Source organism: Talpa occidentalis, unplaced genomic scaffold (assembly GCF_014898055.3).
Source record: "Talpa occidentalis isolate TD23 unplaced genomic scaffold, MPIMG_talOcc4v2.1 talOcc4.2, whole genome shotgun sequence".
Classification (NCBI taxonomy): domain Eukaryota; kingdom Metazoa; phylum Chordata; class Mammalia; order Eulipotyphla; family Talpidae; genus Talpa; species Talpa occidentalis.
The window spans coordinates 82,726,360-82,750,660 of NW_023602073.1; the positions used below are offsets into that span (position 1 = coordinate 82,726,360).

Here is a 24,301-nt window from a genome sequence, read left to right on the forward strand (position 1 = left end):
GAAGCATCAGTGTAATCACATATTTCTTTGATGGCATTCTGCCAATCTGAAATTTGTATTTCTCTGCTTTAGCAGAGCTGAATTCTCAATGATGCTATTGTTGTTGTGTGTCTGTATGAGATCAGAAATGTTCTATGAGTCACCAAACACAATACATTTGTTTGTTACAGATTCCATGTCATGGCATTTTAGCTCACCATCCTCAGTCTTTGAAAATGGAGATTTGTATAAGGACTATACCGTGTTTTTCAATTAACCAAAATAGGTTTAATTTTCAGTAGTGAAGATATTTAATTAACTGAAATGCTTTATTTCCAATGATAGAGGAGCTTTATGGTAGACTTTCTCTTCTAGGGTCTTCAAGGAATTCCAGGTTTTCCAGGTGCACCAGGCCCATCTGGCCCCCAGTAAGTATTTGGGAATGTGTTCCACTCACAGTTCATACCTGTTAATACCCTTGGGATGAGGCAAGGGGAACTAGTATTCCTTGATGCTTTTTGTTTTCTGTCTCTATGTCAATTATTCAGCTATTGCCTAGAAATGGGCCGTCATTCAACATTTTAGATTTTCGTTTGCAATTGCATAAGGCTGCCCAGGGTCTTGGCAACTTGTCATCAGAGTTCTCCCAGAACAAAAAGCTATCTGTGATTAAGCTAGTTTACTTGAATAGAAGTTTGATGTAAAAAAGCATTCTGGTTTTTTTTTTTTTTTTTTAGTTATACACATATATATACGTATATATACGTATATATATGTGTGTGTATGTTATGCTCTCACTTTTTCATAAGTATCATAAACTGAGAATTTATTTTCCAGAGGAGAAAAATGGATAAAGGATTATCAGATTTGATGTCTTTTTATTCCTGTGTATGAATTAAAACACATTCTACTTTAGTCAGCACATTTTTTGCACTATCCCTCAAACACAACATACTGGTCTTTGTGTCCTTGGTTATCATGTTTTCATAAATCAGAATCACTTCCTTTCCGATCTGCTAAACCCTCTCTCTTATTCAAATGGAGCTCAAATCTAGAGTTACCAGTTATAATACAGGACATGCAGCTAAATTTGAATTTTATATAAACAAATAATTTTGTAGCATATGCTTGTCCCAAACATTGTATTTTTATTTGCTAAATCTAGCAAGCCTACTCAAGTCTCAGTTTCTCCAACTCTCCTCTTCTTAGAGTTCCCATGCAAATAATATTTACCACACAAATAGAATGTAATCATGTTCCTTAAAGTTTTGAATTATGGATTCACTGTAATTAAAATTCACTGTAATTTTATCATTTATATTTTCACCTGTTATAGAGCAAACCTGTCTTTAAATTGTACACTAAAAAGAGAAAGAGTCATGAAAAGAACCACGGAAAGTATAGCTAATGCTATTCTAAAGAAGATTTTAAATTAAATTTTATTTTCCTCTGGTAAAATGCAGATCACATAACTCAATATGCACATTGTTAATTCTGCCCTGTCTTAAAGTATTTAAAATGTTGATCACTACCAAAATTATAGCTCATTTAGGAAGGCATAATGTTATGTAAATTGCCCTTTAAACAGCAAGGCTAAATTCTTAAATGTATCAAAAGGTTCCAATTAAGGTCATTAAATGTGGTCGGCCAAGGTGAAAAAGCGACCACAAATACAAATTTTACCCTTGCAAGGGCTTATCAGCAGGATACAGCTGCTGTATCAGCCTGAAGAAATGTAAGCTTCTAGAACTGATTTAATTAGGATCAAATGACCTTCAAAACTATCCATTTTAACAACCAACTTCCAATACCCTTTGGTCATTTAGTTATTTCCTTAATAAGCTTAGTTTTGTGTTTCACAGGGTTTGTTGGGAAGAACTGGACATCCCGGTCCCTCTGGAGCAAAAGGTGACAAGGTATAGAGTCAGAATTGGGGTTTGGGTGACACCACTTATAGAGAGAGCCATAAAATCATGCTAAGTCCGGAAGTTGGAGTAGGGGTACTGCCTGAGAACAACCGTTCTTCTAGTGGTATTAGAAGGACATAGGTCCAGAAATTGTTCTGAATACAAGAGATATGTTCCTAGGAGCAAGGATGAATAAAATACTCATGCTACTGGAAAGATGGAGTCAAAAGACACTTCTTGAAGAGATGCAGGTAAGGTATTATATCAGGGAGTTCCAGCTAAAGATGCTATGACTCCAGATAGCATATGGTCTATCAGGACCAAGATTCCAGTAACCCAAGGGCTTTTGGGAAAATCTAGAAGTTCTGTCCTTTGAGGGCCATAGGGGCAATTCACTAAGGAACCACAGCTGTTTTCTGGGGAGTTCAGTTTATTGGACAAAAGAATTGTTATTGTCAGAAGGGAGGAGCAGCAAGGCAATAATGAGACAGGAAAAACACAGGACTTCATCTGTTTACCCAATCTAGCACCCAAATTGACCCTTTAAGTGCAGACAGAGTTAGCAAGTGAAATAAAACAAGCTGTTCAAATTAGGGAAATGAATCAAGGTCTACATGAGCTGCTCAAGTGGCTTCCAGCCTGAACTGACAAAGTGGGACATAATGGCATAAAGGAGAAAGGAATCCCCTCAAGTTTGCAAGGAAACAATGTGCTTATTCTAGATAGTCTCATATATTTTTCTAATAGTATCCCGAGGAGCCTGCCAAACCCTACCAGCCTTTTTCCTCTGTTTCTACGGAAATTATTCAGTCAGAGATTTGCCTTTTGAAGTTAATGTGAATTCCACACTGTGATGAGCTTTGGGGCACTATCAAGGATGAAAACATGACTTTTAATTGTGCCAGGGGGAGAAAAGTCTTTTCAACAGGCACATATTTTTCCTTGTTTATTCGTTCATGAGAACTATGACATAATTCTCTCAAGGACACGGCTGCAGTCAGCATGATACGAATGTCTTGGAGAATGACCCCCTATGAGAGCATTTTAGGAAAAGATACAATGTACTCATTGTCACTCATTCTCAGGCAGACACATAGCAAGAAAAACTTAACAGTTTTATTGATAAAGATAAAAGCAAAAGATTTCTATGATGCTGAAAAAATGCAAGATTGGAATGAAATCCTTTATCAAATATATGGAAATGAACTGAAATCCCTCAAAATTCCTGAGTGTCATAAATAGGAATTTTACTCTCTCTTGCTTTTTTTTAATTAACCATTTCTTGCCATTGCTCCTGATATTGAAGAACTAAAATGATTTTACAAGGCTGTTATTAAAAAAGATATACACATTTACAGAAAGTACTGGCTAAAGGCACCAAAAGCCAATACTACCTCTGCTTATTGTGGACCTATAAACAGTCTATGTTTTAGAAAAAGAAGAGTGAAATTCAGTTTTCAAGTCTCAACTCAAATTCATTTTTCACAAATTCCATTTTCAGACTGTTTCTTATATAAGCAGAATGTCTGAAGTTGTTTAAATTATATAGAACATTTCCCTTAAACAGTGTTGTACACTGTCACTTTCATTCAGTGGATGTGCCTGATTTTATTATAGAGTCTAATATTAACTTAAGAAGTAAAGAAATTTCTCTTCCTGAAAATACAACACAAGTTTTGGTTTTATTCTTTGGTCTAGTTCTTTGGAACCGTCCTCTGGTGATGAAGGTGAAGTTATATATAGGGGAAACACAAGACATTAGTGTAAAAAAATAATAACCATACAAAACACAACAAAGCAAAAACAGACAATTATGAATCAGAGACATCCTGCAGGGGAGGAGAAGGGAGAGGGGTGAGAGGGAGGGAGGGAGGAGCACAGGGGACTGTGGTGATGGTGCACAGGTGCCTTGGGGAAGGAGATTCTATGGGGACTACACCTGAGGGGATGGGGGGAAGCAAATATTGTTTAAAAATGAACAATGATGCAAAAAATTAAAAAAATATTATTTTTTTAAATGAGGGCTAACCCAGACAGCCCTACTCAGAGGCTGCCCCTGTTGGCAAGAACTCCACTCTGCACCTCCACATAGGGAGCATTCCCCCAGCTGCATTTGAAGTTCAAGACCAGATCACCCGGGTTGTCTGACTCCATCTAAAAATAGGCTTCATACCTGAGGCTCACACGATGAAAATCTGAATGGGTGTGGAAAAGCATTCACTGTGCCTGTGGTCTAAAAATATATTTCCCCAGGTGATGGAGAGAGCCAAGCTGAATAAGACTTTGCAAAACTGAAATAAAGTGATGTCTTATTGATTTCAGAATATGGCTCTCTGAGCAAGCACAATCTGGTTCATAAACCTGGAGAAGAAATATCTAGGCCATTGATTTTGATCTGTATATCCTTTGCAGGGCAGCGAAGGGCCTCCTGGGCAACCTGGACCACCCGGACCACCTGTGAGTTGCTGCAGGTTTAAAACTTGTATTCATGTGTCTACTTAAGACTATTAACTCAGAGGTCACACTTCATTTAGATATTCTCAAGGGTAAAAATCTTCTGAATTTTATGTGTAAATATAAATGATAGTGCAACTTTGAGGTTATCTGGTTTCCTTTCCTTCCCCCCATTCCCATTTAGATCAGCCTCACATTTGTACCCAGATATGGAGTCAGGACACCTGTGTGTGTACCCAGACTTGACTCTCCACTTCCTGCCTGGGGGACCCTGGGGAAGTCATTTAATCTCAATGAGCCTCATTACAGAAAAGAGAGGAACTACTAGGGGGAAAAGAGAGAAATCCCATGCAAAAATTCAAGCTGGTAGAAAATTTGGTATTATTCTATATGTGTTCATTACTATCTATGATGTCTGAGACACAGAAAATTCCATTTCTCTCTCACCTAGTGAAATGCAAGTGCCATCGTGCTTTTCTGTTCATGATCGAGACAGGTGCACTTATTGGAGACATCTTAGACAAGAGGTGCCTCTCTCTGTAGCAAGTGTGCCCTCATGTGGAGCCTTGCTCAAATCACAGCAGAGCTTTGGTTCAAATTAAACTTGATTTTCCAGCTTAACTTAGGAATAGTTTAAGGAGCCAAACTGACTGGTGAAGGGGGCAGAATTCAGCTGTGACTTTCTGAAGACAACAAAGATATATTATCAGTCTGTATGAGGTTGTGTGTTTTGCACTATTAAATGAAGAGATTTGCATTCTATTTTCCCAAACTTATTCTTCATCTTTATTTGCCACCTCCCTTTCCACACAAGGAAGCAGAAGAGAAAGCTTTGGGGGCTCAAACCCTAAAATGCACTCCCTCCCAAGTGGACAGAGCAGCAAGTTCAGAACATGAACTTAGAAAAGGGACCTATATTTTATAGTGAACTTATGAAATCTTCCTCTCTGACCCCTGAATACTCTGAAACTGTATCTTCTTCAAGACATGGATTAAATGTTGTCTTCTTTGAAAAACCTCAGACAAACAGTGTCATCTCTCCAGGACCTAACACACTAAAATTGACATTCAGAAACTGTCAAATGAATGAATGAAATCATAAAGGAATAAATGATGCAATATTTTTCTTCCATTACTAATATTTTAGAGATGCGTTCCAAACATGTTCATTGAGCACAGTCGCCACCATTGTCTAAAAACAATGAAATGATTGATGGCCTCTTCAATTTTGCAACTGAAATATGGAAATCACAGAAAGGAAAATGCACATTTGATTATTGATTCAACAACAATTTTTTAAGGATGAAACATCCTACCTAAATTTTCATATACAGTTTTTTCCTGAATGTCAAAATGTATGATTTCTAAAGACTCAAATTAGTTTTTCTAAGTGTTACTCTAGAACTTTCCATTCAAAGGTCAGTTTTATTAGGAAGTTCTTGTTCTCTGTTGTTCTAAAGAACACATTTTTGTGGAAACATGAAAACAGGGTTGCTAGTACATCATCTCCCCCATTTATGTTCATTTTCTACTTGGTATGAAGAGACTATGGAAAAAAATTGCTTTTCAGTAACCAAATTGTTCCCTAGTCACATCTTCATCAGCACGACCACGTTACAGCCTGCAGGTCAGCAGGCTGTAAACAGTTAGCATAAATTGGCAATTCAGAAACTGAATTTTAATGAGCAAATAATATTTTCCTCTGAATGCATTAGTGTCTCATCTGTCAAACCTGGACATGAATCACACCCCCACTGAAAGTGTCTGTGTACTCCAGATACAGCTCACATTCCTTGTCATTTTTCCCTACATTTGTTGTTTATAAGCCCAAATGGAAACATTGGATTATTTTACTTATAGTATTAACCATTTTCCAAAATAAATAGGTTTGGTAAAAAGAAATAAAAAGTGGAGATGCTAACTATTAACCTAAAAGAATAATTATCTCACTTCTTTCCTAAGGGTATGCCATTCAATGAAGGAAATGGAATGAGCAGTTTATATAAAATCCAGGTATTTGTTTTTATAATTATGCAAAATCATTTTCCAGCTGTGGATTACTATAAAGTCTTATCACCATTTTCTTTTATTTTTTTGAAGGGAGGTGTGACTGTCCCCAGTTATCCAGGCCCTCCAGGCCCCCCTGTGAGTATAGTTGTTTTTTTTTTTTTTTATCACTTTAGCTGAACAGGCACAATAAAATTAAAAACTCCTAAGTTAGTAAAAAATACATTGGAAATTTGTAATAAAATTGAGGAAATGTTCGCCACCAAAATAAAGGAGAGCATTGTGCATAGTGGTATCACTTTTTTTATTGTAAAACTAAGAACTAAGTCAGTGCCTAAGCTATCGCTGTCCTGGGAGCTCCAGCATGTTAGTTTTCAAGTGCAGGCAGTGGCTAAAAATGTAAAAAAAAAAAAAAAAAAAAAAAGATGCAAACAATATTATGTATATTAAAGAAAATTGAGGGAAAATGCTTCATACTTTATGATTTTGCTTCAGTTGTTATTTCTAATATGTCTTTCTATGTTTTCTTGTAGGGCCCAAAAGGTGATACTGGTCCAGTGGTATGTATATTCCCTGTTTTAAGACATTTGGAAAATAAGCCCTCAATAAAGTTTGAAAGGAAAATGTCAGACAAAGATGGCCTGCCTTAGCTGTTCACCTGATTGCATGTTGGAGGCAACAGGCAGGCTACCAGAGATATGCCAGAAGTGTGTCCTTCATTTTTAAGATGCATCAGTTCTAATGTTTTCCATGTCCTTGACCTTCATCTCTTTCATAAGTATGTTTTAAAAATCACTGTGTGATGGAGGAAAGCATGTGTAAAGCTGATAAATGGGACATTTCCTTCTAATAGCACTATTTTGATGATTGATTCAGTGCTAAGTAGATTGGAGAAGAAAAATACCTACTGGACAGAAATTCCTTAATATGTCAGCTATCTCCTTGACAGAAAGAAAGAAGCTGTTTATTTGCTTTGAATGTCTTATGCAATTACTCTGTAGGAGATGTGGTGTGCTGTCATAAACTTGCTTATTAAGAATAATGTATCAGGAGGATAACATGCTCAGCATGGAATGAGATCATGTCCTCCAGCCACCCAAAGGAGGAAAATTGTTCTCAAGCATCCTTCTCAGCCATGGAGCTTTATTGTGAAATTTCTGCCAGGTTCAATTAGGCTCCCTTAATTCCTTGGCAACTTTTCCTATCATGTCCTTTTCAAGCATATGCTTCATCCTTCATATTTCATTTGTATATTCTTTTAACCTGTGGGTAGATACTTGAAACTCAGATGTACCTGAGCTGAAATAAACTTTCAAACCACTTTATATGCCATGTGAAAAAATGTAAGGCCAGGGCCTCCCCTGTGGCATAGCCATTGAGTACTGGGTTGCAAAGCTGCCCACAGCCTCTGCAGCACCCGTTCAATCCCCAGCTGCTGGGTGAGGGTCCCACGTGGCGCGCAGACCTCTCCTGCTGCCCGCTGCTCCCTTCAGCAGTGTATTTCGTCATTCTGCCTGCTCTGCTCTCCCCTCTGGCTCTGGTGAATTCTCTCACCCTCCTGCGCTTCTGACTGTACCCAGTGCTTGTATAAATAAATAAATAAATTTAAAAAAAAAAAAGTAAGGCGCTATCATTACAGTTGAGTTTGATAAAGCTAGATGAATAAATTTTAAATGAGAAAAGTACAAGTCATAAAAAGTAATCTTTTCACATCTAAATATTTTCTCAAAGGTAATACATTAAAGAGCTTACTTTCTGTTACTGAACAATCAGTATGTATTAAAAGTCAATTTGTTTTCCCCTGAAAGTTTCATTTCAACTGGTTAGTACCATTTTCTGAATCCCTATTATGTAATTTCTAAGTTCCTTTTGTTTTACTATTCATGCTGCTCTTTCTTTATCTGTAAGCATTTCAGTGTTTTCACCAGCCATATATCTCATTCTAATTTTAGTTTTCTTTCCTCTTATTGATAAAAAAATTCCTCCTGTTCTTTTCCTTTCATATTCACATACATAAAACAGCCCCCCTAGATCACTTAGAAGCACTTTAGCTTCTCACTGATTTTTCTGGAATACCTTCAGGTTTTTCATTAATAACTTGTAGGTTAAGATGATGTTTTTTTTAAAGCATTAAAATAAGATTTAAATTCAATTAGATTGGACACTGGGTAATAAAAATATGGACAGATTTGGTAGAATTTAAGAAATTAAGCTTCAAATTTCTTAGCTGCACAAAATATGTATTAGTTGATTATCTTCCTCTGTTCTAAGTATTGAGAATATAAAAAAAAAGAAACATAGAACTTATTTCCTATGTTAATAACCCAGGACCTCTGTTACAGAACTTTAATCAGAATAGAATCTAAATAGTTTTTTTTTATCGACAGGTTATGTATTAGTGAACATTTAAAAAGATTTCTAAAGCATAAAAAGTATCAAGTCATAACCACTGATTAAGTATTTCTGTAATAAGGACAATAGCATAAATAATAATGGCATTTCAAGCCTTGGTGATATTTTTTGAAGTGGATTAGAATTATGCATGTAAAAACTCATTTACAGAGAACTATATTTGGAGCTCCCTTTTCTATGTGATTACGTGTCCTAAGAAAATATTTGCAGATAATATTATCTCATTAACAAGGAAATACCAAACAACTACTCAATTTATCTTGATTTAAAAGTCCAATGTTTATTTGTTCAAAGTTAGCTGCTTCCTTCACCACAACTTGTCTCATTGTGTTCCTTGAGTATGTACAGGCTCCGGTTTACCTGGAACTAAAGATCAGAATATGTCAAAGTTTTTTTTTTTTTTAAATGGAAATACCTGTCTTCTTAGTGAGCCATCAATTTGAGCAATAATTTTTAGAATCATTGGAGATTTTTTCTGCTATAGCCAACCTCCAAAGAAAACCTAATTCATGTCCAGCTCCAGAGAATATTGATGTATGATTAACTTTGCTTTCAGAAATCCATCTGCATCTACTTTTAAAGAGTTTAGTCTGCTTATCTAGAAGTCATAGGAATGTCACAAATTGGCAAACTTTATTAAAGTTCAACCTTTCTCCTATTCTTAATTGAAATTGGAGTTATCACTAACTAGAGGGATTTATTTTGATTAGATTCTTAATCAGAATAAAAAAATACTAAATAGAAAACTTCTCCAAAAAACAGCTTTATTCTTATTTTCAAACACTAAATCCAAGGATACAGATACTTGAAAATAAAGCATACAACTTACTCTTTTACAGTGTTTGAGGAGATATTTTTTAAGCAAAAAGTATCTTTGCTTTTGATTCCAATGCTTCAAACCTTTTTTTGATCATTTTTCCTGAATTTCATATATTCATATTTAACAGGGAGAACCTGGTGCGATGGGGTTGCCAGGACTAGAGGGATTTCCAGGTTTGAAGGTAAGTACAAAGGTTAGAAATGCATTCACTCATTCAATATTCAAAGATGTTTACTAAATATATAATGTTAGAACAGGAAAGATTTTAGGTTTTGCGATATTAAGGTAACAAGACAGACAAAAATGTCTTCCCTCTTGGAATTTATATTCAAGAAGGGGGTACAGAAACTAGAATAACTAAACACAGATAACAAAATAATACTGTTGGCAAGTGCTATTGAAAGACAGGAAAAGCAACCCTGGTAGAGGGGCATGAGAATTGCTGAAGGACAAGGCGGTGATTGTAGATAGAATGGTCTGAGAATGCAACATCTAAGAAAAGACTTGAAAGAGGTGAAGGGAATTGGCCAAGCCCCCTCAAGTTTGACAGAAGAACATTCCAAGCAAGGTGAATAAGTTTTGAAAATCTAATATATAACGGTGATCGGAGGTAACAGTTCTGTTCTGTATAGTTGAATTTTGCTAAGCACTCTAACTACAAAAAAATAAAAACCAACTACATGAAATAATGGAGATGTGAAAAATTGATTACAGTCTTCAAATTATACTGCAAAATGATTGCCATCAAGACAGTATGTTTTTCAAAGAAAAGCACCTAGACCAATGGAATAGAATTGAGAACACAGAAATAAACCCATACTTATATGGACAGTTAATCTATGAAAAAGGAACCAAGAGTATACAGTGGGAAAAGGAAAGTCTCAACCAATGGTGCTGGGAAAACTGTGCATCCATATGCTGTCATACACATAATACACAAAGATTAACTCAAAAAGGATTAAATGCTTGGAGGTAATACCTCAAGTCATAAAATACATAGAGGAAAACATTGACAAGATGCTCTGATAGTGGCTCCAGGGATGTCTTTGGAGATTCAACTCCAATTGTAAGGGAAACAAAAGCAAAAATAAATTAAGTGGGACTACATCAAACTAAAAAGCTTCTGCCCATTGAAAGAAACTGTCATTAAAATGAAAAGATACCCAACCAAGTGGGAAAAAATATTTACACATCATGCATTTAACAGAGGGCTAATTTCTAAGCTCTACAAAGAACTCATACAACTTAACAAAAGAAAACAATAACCCAGTCAAAAAATGGGCAGATAGTACTTCTCCAAAGAAGACATACAGATGGCCAACAGGCACATGACAAAATGCTCAATGTCACTTATCATCAGGGAAATGAAAATCCAAACCACAGTGAGATACTATCTCACACCTGTAAAAATGACCCATCTCAATAAAGATCAGAAATAAATATTGGCAAGTATGTGGGAAAGAAGAAACCCTTGTTCACTGTAGGTCCCATGCCTATGGAAAAGTACCAACATTTCTCAAAATATTAAAAATAGATCTACCATATGATGCAGAAATCTCACTCCTAGGTATCTACTCAAATAATGCAAAAACACTAACTCAAAGGGATGTGTGCACTCCTGTGTTGATTGCTACACTATTTATAATAACCAAGTTACAGAAACTACCTAGGTGCCAGATGAGTGGATTAAAAAGATGAGGTATATGTACACAATGGAATATTCAGCTATAAAAAGGTGAAATCTTGTCACTTATGATAACATGGGTGGAAATGGAGGGGATAATTCAGTAGGAGAGAGATAAATACTTGTGATTGAACTCATGGAATATAGAGAAACAAAACAAAAGAATATACAAAGCCAAACCAAAACAAGCCTAGAAATCTGACATAGAATTGTGGCTGCAAGAAGTGGATAGTGATGGTGGATAAAAAAATGAAGAGAAGCAAAGTAAAAGAGGGGAATTTGGTGGCCTGTGGTGGGGGACTATGGGTGCCTAAGTGTTGGGTGTGATGTAAAATACACATGAACCTGTATGAACCTATACCTCTGAATCATATACAATGTTGTTAACAATACATTTTTAAGTGCAAAACAAAAGAAAATCTATCAAGGAGAAGGGAGTGATCACCTATCTCAAATCTGACAATTAGGTCAAGTATGATGGGGATAAGACAAGTAAGATGTTCAAGTAGTGACCATTGGACTCAACAATAGAGGAATTAGTACTGTCAGAGGAATTAGTACTATTCCACTATATTGGTAGGAGCAGCTGCTGAACCTGAATGGGTTTAAGAGAGAATAGGAAGTAAAGAATTAGAAACAGAAAATACAAGCAAAGGAGTTTTGCTTGTATTGCTTGTATTTGCTCAAGGAGTTTTGCTACAAAGGAAAGCAAAGATATGGCCAGAAGCTCCTGGAGGAAGTAAGGCAAAGTTTTATAAAATGGATTTTAAGACCATGGAAATACCAGGACATTTGTATGCTGAAAAAATGAGCCAGTAAAAAGAGAGAGTAGTGATAGAAGATGGAAGAATTGATGGAAGAATGTCCTTAAATAACTAAGAAGAAAGGGGATTTAGTGCATCAATGTAACATTTGCCTTCAGAGAGGAACCTGGATAGTTCATCTATGGTAATAGGCAGAAAACAGGATAGGGGGTTTCAGATGCTGATATGTGGAGAGATAAATAAAAGTTCTTTTCTGACTGCTTAAATTTTCTCATAAATGAAGAAAGTAAGGTCATCATGTGAGAGTGAGGTAGGAAAAAGACATTGGAGATTTAAGGAGTTCTTCTAGGAGAGAGGGAAGAGTTGAAGGATCACAGGGTATAATGGCTGGGCTGCCCAAAAGCCCCCATACTACCATCACCCCTGCTGCCCTGAGGTTTATCATCAGGAACTGAAGTGAAACTAATCAGCAAGTTTATGTGTGCTTCCTCTAGCCAGGGATAGATACTCAATTAAAGTCACAGAGTAGTAGGTGAATTGTATGTAAACAGATTCCAGTTTTGAAGGTTAGTGCTAGAAGCAAGAATGGGGCAAGAGTCAGTGATATACATAAGTGAGTGATTATAACAAGTGACCAGGGATAACTAAATAAATAGGATAGTGTCATCCAAGAAGTGAAGAATGATGAAAAATGTGTACCTTAATGGATTAGGAGTCTCAGTGGCATCAAAAATTTTGGGGATTCAGGTTACTCAAGGGAATTAGAACAATAGGAGAGTGATCCAAGGCTACATTGCATGAAATTGAGAGTGTGGAGGGGATGCAGTTATTGTTAGTGACAAGGTCTCAGGTATAATAGTTGAAATGAGAGACTAAATCATTAGAAGAGAGTGATTCAAAGAACTGAGAGATCAAATGTTGGAAGGACCGTCTTGTCAGAGAGAAAGACCCTCTTCACATTAATCTTTATCTGATATGCAGATGTTTCCATTGGATGAAAGCATCAGTATATTCACTTGAAGGATAAAAATTCATCATTTAAAAGGAGCAGAATTAAATTGACAATATCATTTGCCCATTTTTCTATTACTTACTTTTCTTTTTTACTATCCCTATATTTTATATATTATACTGTTTTTTAATGAGAACATTTATCCTTTGGTATTTGCCTTTAATGCTTTTGTCTAATGATATTTATATATAAATATAACTTTAATGTAGTCAAATCTGAAACTATTTTCTTTTATGATTTCTGGTTGCTTTTATACCCTGAATGAGTTTTATTTTCATTTTCAACCAAACTCAACTGTCTTATATTTTCTTGTAGTTTGTTTATAGTTCATATTATTTTATATTTTACATAATGTAAATGAAATTTAAATGGAATATAATATAAAGAGAAGAAATTAATTCTTTTCAAAAAAATGTATTCAATTGTTACCACTATTTGTTGAATAATATATGCTTTCTTTACTAAACTCACATTATAAATGTGGGTCTATTTCTAAAGTTTCTCTTATGTTATATTATGTATTGCTTAATCTTATGCCACTATTCTACTATTTCAATTATAGCTTTATTGTATGTTTAAATAATGGTATTGCTAATCTCTTTTTTATGCTTCTTTTGACTTTTCCTTTTATACCCTCATTTATTTATTATTCCAGGTGAACTTTAATATCATTTGATCAAACTGCAATTTTGTAAGAATTGCATTACACTTATAAATTAGTTTGGATAACAATGACACTTTACAACATTGTCTTGCCCTCCAAGAACAAACATACCTCTCCATTTAATCAAGTCTTATTTTATTTCCCTTGGTTAAGTTATGAAGTTTTTAAATGTAGGTTCTGCTCAACAAAAATTACTATTTTATCATCCCATATATAATCATTAGTATTTTTAACATTGTCAGCTTTATCTAAAATACTACATTGCCTTTGGAAAAAGAGGTTGAGATGCTAATATTCAGAGCAGCTGAAGGGATCTTCTGATTCTTTAATGAGGAGAACTACAAATTTCCTAGTTCTAAATATCTTTATATGAACATTACATCCAATGAGACAAGTTAGCAAAAGCTTTTAAAAGACATTCAATGCACTTATTTTTTAACTAACAATAAAGAATGCTTTTTGCATATGTGGAATGTAAATATTAACTAAGTATAAATGGCACCCATTAAAAATAGGTAAAGAAATGATAACATAATTGCTTATTTTCATTAAAATTATTAGTAGCTTTGCTATTATGACCAAAAGAAAGCTTTAACTTCATTGTTGTTAATTTCCCATCTACCATACGGCATCACATCAGCTGATACTGGTAATGTTTATTGATTCCAAAGAAAAGCTTTACTAAATCCAAATTATTTTTTCAATATTAGTTCTATAGCTAAAGATTTTATAGATATCATTATAAATAGCATTTTTTTTTTAACCCAACAGGGAGATCGAGGCCCTGCAGGTCCTCCAGGAATAGCTGGAATATCGGTGAGTCCAGATTATCTCACATTATTTTCACAAACAGTTCTGTCTCCTTAACAGGCCTACAGCTGGAGATAAAGAAGAGTTAGGGAGTACGTGGTAACCGCTAAAGCATTAGTTTCATGAAACCTCCAGTTTAAGATATAAAGCCTCCTCCTGCCCTTCTCACACCTGAAAAAAGTTTTGATCTCTTTATTTTCACTTTAATCTTGGGGAGCAGAGAGGGAAACTCAGTTACAAATGACAATACAATAATATACGTATAATGTGTTTTTATATAGTTAGGTCTCTACATTAATTGACAATACAAAGACATACTTTGAGAAGCTTGCTTTGTTTCTCTGCTCTTGTCCTATTTCAAGCTTTCTTGATCCTCAAAAGACAAAATTCTCATCCTTATGCATGTACTTCAAGTTCCTTGTATTAAACTGCAATCTGCCTGAGTTTTCCCTCAGCCCAGTGTAACAGCAGAGCTTTAGTGCAGCTAATGTTTCCTCGTAAACTAGCCCTTCAATCCTCTCAATCATTTTTGTTGCTCTCTGGCGTCAAACGCTTTAATCTCATCAAGGTCTTTTCAAATGAATAGGAAGTGCTTCAGGAAAGGTTGAAATCATTTCTCTGAGCCCTAGGGATCATTCTGATCTTCATTCATGGTGCTCTAATTAAAATTTTGTGGTCATGCTTTATGAATAAGAGGCTATTTATCCTCTTGCTAGGTGCCCCTGCAGGGTATATCTAGCATAGGGAAGTGGAAGGAAACCTTGTGCTTGAATCATAAAGACATGAGAAAGATGAGGACGGGTCTACAGCCACCTCCCACTGACATCTCCTGATGTCCAACATCACACAGAGCTTCCCACCGCCCATCATCCACCACCCACCAACCATCACCATCACCAGCACCAGCAGTCACTCTACTTCATACCATTTAGTTGCTAATCTGACAAAAAAAATAAATCCCATCCATAATCCACAGAAAACCATATGAGGAGATGACATCCCCTTTTAGCTATTCCAGAGAAAGTTAAATATTAGTATGCCATAAAAGTAACATGAAAATATTTTCTTTAGCAAGTTCTTCAGAGATTTTTTCACAAGAAAGTATTCTTGAAGACTGGCTCATACTTAATCCCATTCTTCGTACTCCCTCCTCCATGACCATACCTAGCAACATACCTGGAAGTCTATTTCATCACTGCTCCAGATCCCCTTATAAGCTCCCCCCCTTCATTGACAGACTGAAAGGGAAACCCAAAAAAGAATTCCAAAGATATTGTAAAGGATGCAGCATAATGGAAATAAGGGACTCACCTGCCACTTGTGTATCTGCAAGCTGATCTGTTTACTTTAAAAGACAATTTTCCTATTTCCTAGTTAAGAGGATCAACTGACAATTACATAAAGGAGAAAGAGGTGAAAATTTTCCACACTGTAGATATACAACTGTGTAATGAAAAATGCAACCTAGTTTTTTTTATAACTGGACCTGCCTGTGACTCAGAAAATAGTCACAAAATTCTGCAAATAGTAGTGAAGTTTACACAACAGTGTGAATGTACTTAATGCCACTGAATTGTACACTTAAAATAGTCACTTTCATTTTATATATATTTTATCACAGTAAAATAATTTTAAGGTGATTTTTCTGGTTACCTGTTCAGACATGCCGTGATCTCTCTGTAGAGAACCAAGCAGACACAATCCTACTCTTCCTAGAACCAGCCTACTTATCCCTTTCTATTATATTCAGCCCCATCCACTAATCTCTCCAGGCCTTTTTGCTCACCTTTCCTTATAATGGGCAATGAGTATACAGGAGGAATTGCTTTACATTCCTTCTCCTAGACTCTCTGAGTTCTACATGACCTGCAAAATTGCTGCTGCCTCCTATCACTGCCCCGATCCCTTTGTGTCAGATCTCAAGACCTGAATACTCTTCATCCCCTGTATCCATACCAAGACCTTTTGACACTAACCTCGACTCTAATGCATCCCCCAACTCGGGCCCACAGGAGCTTCGGGAGATCCTGCTTGAGCACATGAGGTGTGAGGAGCCAGGGATGCACTCTCAGACTCCATGCCTGCCTCACTTCATTCTCAGCCACACCTGAACCTGTGAGGGGATCTGTTCCAGAGCTCTCAAGAGCAAGTGGGAAAAAGCCCTTCCCTTGCAACCTCCTGGGGTTTCTATGACCTTGGCCTCAAACCTATATGCTGACATTTTTTGCCACATTAGGTTCAAAAGATAGGAGGAGGTTCCTTCTCAAAGGCAGCATTTTTTTAAAGATTTATTTATTTATGCATACAAGAGCTGGGTTAAAGGCCAGAGGTGTGGGGGATGAGAGGATTCACCAGAGACAGAGAGGGGAACAGAAGAGGCAGACTAACCGAAACACACCACTGAGGGGAGCAGCGGGCGAGACAGGTGAGGTCTGCTGCCTCAAAGGCAGTATTTTTAAACCAAGTCTGGACACTGACTCTTCTCTGCTTCCTGTCTCTGCTAACTCATCTTTCTCTTCTTATCTCTCCTTGTGGTCTCTCTACCCCAGGTCTATCTCTCCTTTTGGTCTCTGTTGTCAGTCCTCCAAGCCACGTTGTGTTAGAGCAAATTAACCTTTCCTCTCTCTTTAAATCAAATGTGGTTTTTCAAGTCAAGCAAGCTGTTTTCCAGGCTATCTTACTATGAATGTAAAAGCCCACTTATGAAACTCAAAAATCTAAGAAAGATTTCTCTGACCACTTTGTGCCTTTTAACCCCTAACGTAAAGAAGAGCTGCCATTCAAAAATGCACAAGTGGGATTTTCAGTAATAAGGATATATTGGCTTAATAGTTTCAAAAATATTATCCTTATACTCTTCCTGTGTCTTTCCATAATACACATATACATGCATGAGAAAACTGTGCTCAGCCTGTACTTAGAGCCTGCAGAGTCAAGCATGTGGCCCCTGGACTCTGTGTGTTAGGAAAACCATTTAGCGCAGAGTCACAGCTCTTGTAGCACATCAAGCTCACAGATAGGGAGGGAAGAACATGGCACCTCTCATCATCTGACTCCTTTTTGATTTGATTTCCCAGGGGAAACCTGGAGCCCCAGGACCTCAGGGATTTCCAGGGGAACCGGTGAGTTGCCATTTGTATACTGAAAACTTGCACCCCTGTGCTGCTTTAGTTTCTCTTGACAGTTTCTTTTCTGTGCATATCCCCGCAGGGTGAGAGAGGACCTGTGGGCGACATAGGCTTCCCTGGACCAGAAGGGCCCTCAGGAAAGCCAGTAAGACATTTTCCATTAAATGTTTGCAGTTTGACAAATATTCTAAGCATCGCCTCCTCTTCTATCTCCTCAGAATATCTGAGATTTGAATAAGTAGTTTCCAAGGAATTAAGAGCAAGTCCTGCAAATCGATGTTTTGGAGAGTGGTTCTCTCTGAGTGTCCTCGCTCTCTGCGAGGTCTTTATGTCTGAAACAATGGTGAGAAAGGTGAGAGTTTTGTCTTAAGGGTCAGAAAATTAGACTCATTATTTTTTAAGTCTGCTGTTCTCAGTGGAGTTAAGAAATAAAATGACCTGTCACATCCTAAAAGATAAACAGAAGACTCACCACTGTAATACCTGCACGTTAAGCTAAAGACTAAAGTAGAAGCTATTTTCCCAGATTCCTTCCTGTATCTATGGGCCTTGTTCTTACATCTTCATAAATCACAGCTGGCAAATATATCATCATCTTGTGTCCTACAAGAGCTCTCAGCTACTGATATATAATATTGATGGCACTATAAGAGTCAGACCTACTAATTCAACTCAATTCAATTTGACCTATATCCATCTAGTCCCTGCTATTTGCTAAGGATGTGCTGGGCCCAGAGGGGGAAGATAGAAACATGAATAATGAATAGGACATACCCCACTGTCAGGTTTTTTCCTTCAAGGAAGGTCCTGCTCCCTTTGCTTGTTTATTTGCCATCATCTATAGGGGAAGCGATGCAATTAGCAGAGGGGAGATGAAGGTAGGGGAGCAGCACAGAGCTCAGGAAGTTGGCTCAGTGTCTTTGTGAAACCTTCAGCATAGGCGCAATCCCTGGACACTCTCTCCCCAGAGAAGACAACATGAAAAACGGGAAGCACGTGCAATTAGTGTCAGGATGATTTGGTTTTGAATTATGTATGATGTATAGGGTTTTTTCAGTCACTTTAGTAACCTGCTGGATGGTAAGATTTTCATGCCTGGTCATGGGGGGTGCTTAGTAAATATTTGTTTCCTTCCCTGCCTCTCCCTTTACCTTCTCTTACCAACTCCCCACTCCCTGTAAGCCATCATGTAGATGCTTAGATCATTATGCTTCCAGGGAATTATACAGAAAGAAATTTGTTCATTCAAAAAATATTCCTTGAGTATCTACTACATACTAGCACTGTTTTGAGTGCCAACAACTTATCAGGGAGCAGGGGGGCATTACAGTCTGGGAACACAGACAACACACACACACACACACACACACACACACACTCCTGCAGAGTAAGATGCTAGAGTGTCATTTTAATGGGGTGGTTGAAAAGGGTGTGCCATTTGATCAAAAACCTGTGGGAAAGAAGAGATGAAGCTACTGGGAAGGAAAGGGGCCTTACACTGGAGTACAAATGCAGGGGAGTTGGTGGGTCAGGGGAGAGGAAGGAAGGTGCTTCGCTTCTGTTTATTTTCACAGTGAAAGAATCGAGGTCATCACCTGAGCATGAGGCGTGGGGTGGTGATGCTGGAGGTTGGGAGAGACAGGAAAATGTGGGAAAACATACTTTTGGAGAGAAGGAAAGGAGTCAAATCAGGTAACAGGGAAGGAGGATCTGGCTGTGCACAGGGACTGCTCTCCCTCTGCTGATGTGCAGGGAGATTAGAATAGGTGAGCCAGGAGATGTGTTTTTCATCAACCACAGTCAGGCACTCAGAGGCAGACACACAGTAGACACAGTTAGTTACACCCAGGAATGTGGTTCTTCCAGATAAGGAAGATGAGGGGAGAGATTACTGTCACAAGCTCTGAAAGCAGGACTGTCCTATGGAAAGCAAGTTAGTAACACCTTCCTATACAAAGAGCAGAGCACACATGACAGGATTTGATGAATTAGAAGAGACAAAAAAAAAAAAAAAAGGTTACAGGATTATTTCTTTTCTTATATTGTTACCAAAAACATGAATTACTTTTTTATACTAGATTTATCTTCTTTTATTCAAGTGACAGAAAGTTCTTTCATATCCTCTCCTTAATCAGCTCTATCTTTATTGCTTGTGTTTCTGGATGTAATAAATTCTTTGAACCATTCACTTCAGGTAACATGTTCTTAGTTAAAGTGCTCCAGATAATTCCCAAGATGCTTCAGAGAGTTTGGGAGACTTTGGGTTATCAACTGTGACAGATTTTAGTGTAATTTACAGCAGTGAAAACATGTAGTTGTCTGCAGTTCCATCCTCATAGAATCCATTCCAGCACAATAAAAGTCTCCTTGGCTTTTCAGAGGAGCATTCCATGCAATTGCCTGCTGGCAATCATTTTCCTTACCTTGATCTCCCTCTTCAAATCAAATCTCAAAAACACATCTGCTGCTGGACTCTAGGTATTTGATTTGACCCCAAGTGTTTTTCCTTCTTACATCTCCCAGCCAACAGTTCTCCTAGTCTTATAACTCTCCAAGCAGGACTGAGCTTTATTACCACCTCCTGAACTGTCTTCTGAAGTTTAGGAAACTTCTAGTTTTCTAATAAAAAGCCACTATTTAATACTCTCAAAAACCATGATTTCCTTTCATATTTTCCTTTCATATTTTCTTATTTCCTTTCATATTTTCCAACCGAAAAATAACAATTGTTCTCTGGCTGACAGTTCATTTCATAGGAGGATCATGCTCTGGCCGTGTTATGAAATTTCCCCAGCAGCAACTGAGACCATTTACAAAGAATGATTCTCTCTGCTGGGAAAGATTTTATAAGTAACAATAAATGCTGCACACAAGCCACCCGCGCCATGGGACGGCTTCTTTTTTCTCAGAATGTGCCTAATAGAATAAGTAAGGAAAAAAATCCTGTTGACTATTAACAGTGAACTAGGCACTTTCTGTTATTGCACTAAATTCTTAGTTTTAAGGTCATTATTTTACCCTCAATTTATAAGAAGCCAGTGCTGTTAAGGGTAAACAAATTGCCTGGAGTAATGGGACTTGTAAGTGACAGAGTGAGAATTCCAACTCAGGGCTATCTGATTCTATACATTTGGTTTTCCACTTCACATACTATCTCACAAAAAAGCTCACTAGAAACATGATTAAGTCCTTAAAACTTTACCCCTTTGTTGTGTTTATGTCTCATGGCAGAATTTGAATAGTCATCATTTTTTTCTTTATAGGGAATGAATGGAAAGGATGGATTACCAGGTGCTCAGGTATGGAAAACACCAATTAAAATAAATGTCCTAATGCAAAACTACATGCAGAATACCTGATCGAGCTGATTGATGGAAAATATTGGCAAATGGTGATTTTTAGTGTTGATGTCTGTTTTTCAGGGCATCATGGGTAAACCTGGAGATAGAGGCCCTAAAGGAGAACGTGTATGTATATTACAATTATGGTCATTGTTTCAGTCTCCATTACAGCTGTCCCATCGTTGACTTACACAATTATGTATGTAGACAAATATTCCAGTATGAAAAGCCCAGGATATATATGATCCAAGATCTGTGCTAGGTGTACAAAATAACAAAGGACCCAAAAGCAGGTCATGTGTCAGGTAGGCCTACATGACTGGCCTTTTGTACAAGCTCAGTCTGGCTTTCTATTCCAGTTTGGAAGATGTTATCATCCTCCGCTCTGAGACACATTTCCTACTATAACCATCACCCACATTCTTTTTACCTAGAGTAGGAGTTCTCTACCTCAGCACTGTTGGTATTTACAACAAGTAAATTCTTTGTTGTAGGTGCCTGTCCTGGGCATTGTGAGACATTCAACAGCATCCTTGGCCTCTATTGCTATACTCATTAGCGCCACCCTCCCTACAGTGGTGATAACCAAAACGGTCTCCATGGTGATAACCAAAACTGTCTCCACTAGTTGAGAACCAGTGACCTAATGGAATTAGGCATTATGGATGACTTTATTCCAAGCTGAATAAAGGGGGTAGTGTGAAGCAAAACGGAAAGGAGCAGTGAATGTATAAAGTCATCCGTAATGCCGATTTTGTGGTCTGCTTTTATTTGAATAGTTTTGGTTGTTGATGTCATCATTGCAACTTTGCTTTATTTTCTTTAATGAATAAAATATGAGAACGTTTTTCTGGTAGAATGGGAGTTAGCCCACTGCAGCAAGTTACTCAGACATCGTTCCTCAGTAGAATGCTAGTACGGGCAGCTGGTGGTGTTAGCATGTGCACTTGCGTGTGATGTGTATGCATGCTGATGTCTAGTATACTAGTCTTCACTTATTATGTAGATGATCTGGGAAAATTAAAGGAAATATGAAAATAGAGATAAGTAAAAAAGAAAAAAAAACCTACCTTATTCCACAACAAACATAAGCCCTATTGATATTTGGGATGTATTCCCATCTCTCTCACTTGTTGGACTTAATATACAATTACACTTAAAGTATCAATATAAGTAAATATACACTTTTCAAAAAATTGGTTCATACTGTTTTGTAAATTACTTCTTTTTCATCTAACAATATGTAATGACCATGTCTTTTCATGTCTTTTCATCTATATTTACTGTAGATCTATATTTACATCTATATTATTTCCCCTTTCAATAGTTACATGTTATTCCACTGTTTGGATATGCCTTATTTTATTCACCTAGCCCCCTTTTTGTAAGTATGTAGGTTATTCATAATAAGAAACATTTCTATGTTGAACATCCTTGTGTCTAAATGATATAAGTTTTAATATGTGGAGATTATATTGTATATGATCAGAGTATTAAAATGTACTAGTATTTCTTTTGTTAAATTTTTGCCATTTCAGATATTTCTCTAAATATGAATTGGGTTGATATATCTGTATCAGATTGTTTTTATAATTAGCATTGGTATTAGGTTAATCTGTCTTTACTTCTTACTCCATGTCTTCTTTCTCCATCTGTTCATTCCATAATCAAATAGATCTAATTATTCATTTGTTTTCATTTTTTTTATACCTTGAGAAAGAGTTTGGTCTTTTGCAGAGTAGTCATAAGTAAAAGAATAATATAAAATACGGGGCAATATCAATACATATTTGTGTTCTGGAGTTTGGAACTGAATATTCAAATACCTATAACTGAAAAACCTGTCATGATAGTGATATCTCTCTCTTTCTCTCTCTCTCTCACTGACTCTCTCTCGTCATTTCTCCCCACTTCTCTCTCACACACACACAAATACCCTCTTATTCACAAACACATACAGTACCTGACACATGCAGAACAAAAGCCAGCATTAAAAAAGCTTCTTATCAGATGCAGGCACATCTAATATAATCTTATTACTAATTTATTATGGCATCTTACTCTACAAATTCTCTTACAATTGATTTACGCTATTGAGTAAATAATCTCAGTGACAGTGGTCCACCGCAACCCCCTGCTTCTAAACTTTCCAAAAGCTTTCCTTTCTAATCTTCCTAAATTGTGTAAATTTAGAACACAGCACTAGTACATGCAAGTCACACACACACACACACACTATATATATATATATAGATAGATAGATAGATAGATAGATAGATAGATAGATAAGTACAAAAGATAAAGCCAGAGTCTAATAAAGACCATATATACAGGGGAAATTAGAAAAAAAAATCACAGGATTTAGGAGAGATTTTGAATGTCCTAAAAAATTTTTTTACAATTTATTTATGCATACAAGAATGGGGTACATGCCAGAGGTGTGGGCGGTGAGAGGATTCACCAGAGACAGAGTGGGGAACAGAACAGGCAGATTGATTGAAATACACTGCTAAGGGGAGCAGCGGGTGAGTCAGGAGGGGTCTGCTGCGCCATGTGGGTTGCTCCCTGGCCGAGAATCGAACTCTTGCTGCAGTGGCTGCTGTTAGCTTCATTGGTTGTGTCTTAACCCCTTGTGCCACCACGGAGACCCCCTAAAATTTTTTTGAGTGAAAAATCACAGTGATGAGATTCGCTTGGTAATCAGTCTTCCTGTCATTTCAAAGAAAACCTAAGCTTGAAATGACAGTTGCTATTGACTTTCAAAAGTGTCATCATTCTAGATGTATTTGGTTCTGGCAATCAAATACAATAAACATTGTAACTAATTTTTTCTTGCCTGCTTTCAACATGCTAGGTATGTTCTAAGCACTTTCCTTGAGTTAACGCATTTATTTCTCAGCATCACCCTACTTAGTGGAGATTTTTAATATTCCCATTTTATGGGAAAACAAGTTAAGGCACAGAGAATTTAAATCACTTATCTAAGGCCTCACAGTTAGTGGTGCCAATATGAATCCAGAACCTTTACTCTTGGCCACATGCAGTTCTAGAAGAAATCATTATCTTAATATTTTCTTCAATAGGGTGATCAGGGCATTCCAGGAGATAGAGGACCACAAGGTGAACGGGGAAAACCAGGCCTTCCAGGCACGAAAGGGTCCATAGGTCCTGTGGGACCACCAGGAAGCAAAGGCTCTGTGGGATCTCCTGGCCACCAAGGCCCTCCAGGCAACCCAGGCATCCCAGGAACTCCGGTGAGTAGTGCCAAGAGTCCCAGGAGTTCATGGCTTGTATTGACCAGGCATCCTGGTCATAATGA

At 37.1% G+C, this 24,301-nt stretch overlaps 1 protein-coding gene across 1 annotated transcript in view; it reads left to right on the forward strand.

The window, feature by feature from the left end:
• LOC119251460 (collagen alpha-1(XIX) chain-like) overlaps window positions 1-24,301 on the forward strand; it is a 70,543-nt gene that overhangs the window by 20,775 nt on the left and 25,467 nt on the right. Inside the window, exons 2-13 of the mRNA XM_037518740.2 lie at window positions 1,842-1,895; window positions 4,299-4,343; window positions 6,303-6,353; window positions 6,441-6,485; window positions 6,881-6,907; window positions 9,707-9,760; window positions 14,475-14,519; window positions 17,591-17,635; window positions 17,724-17,786; window positions 20,905-20,940; window positions 21,064-21,108; window positions 24,066-24,236. Of these exons, the coding sequence (XP_037374637.2) occupies window positions 1,842-1,895; window positions 4,299-4,343; window positions 6,303-6,353; window positions 6,441-6,485; window positions 6,881-6,907; window positions 9,707-9,760; window positions 14,475-14,519; window positions 17,591-17,635; window positions 17,724-17,786; window positions 20,905-20,940; window positions 21,064-21,108; window positions 24,066-24,236 (681 nt within the window). The remainder of the gene's footprint in view (window positions 1-1,841; window positions 1,896-4,298; window positions 4,344-6,302; window positions 6,354-6,440; window positions 6,486-6,880; window positions 6,908-9,706; window positions 9,761-14,474; window positions 14,520-17,590; window positions 17,636-17,723; window positions 17,787-20,904; window positions 20,941-21,063; window positions 21,109-24,065; window positions 24,237-24,301) is intronic.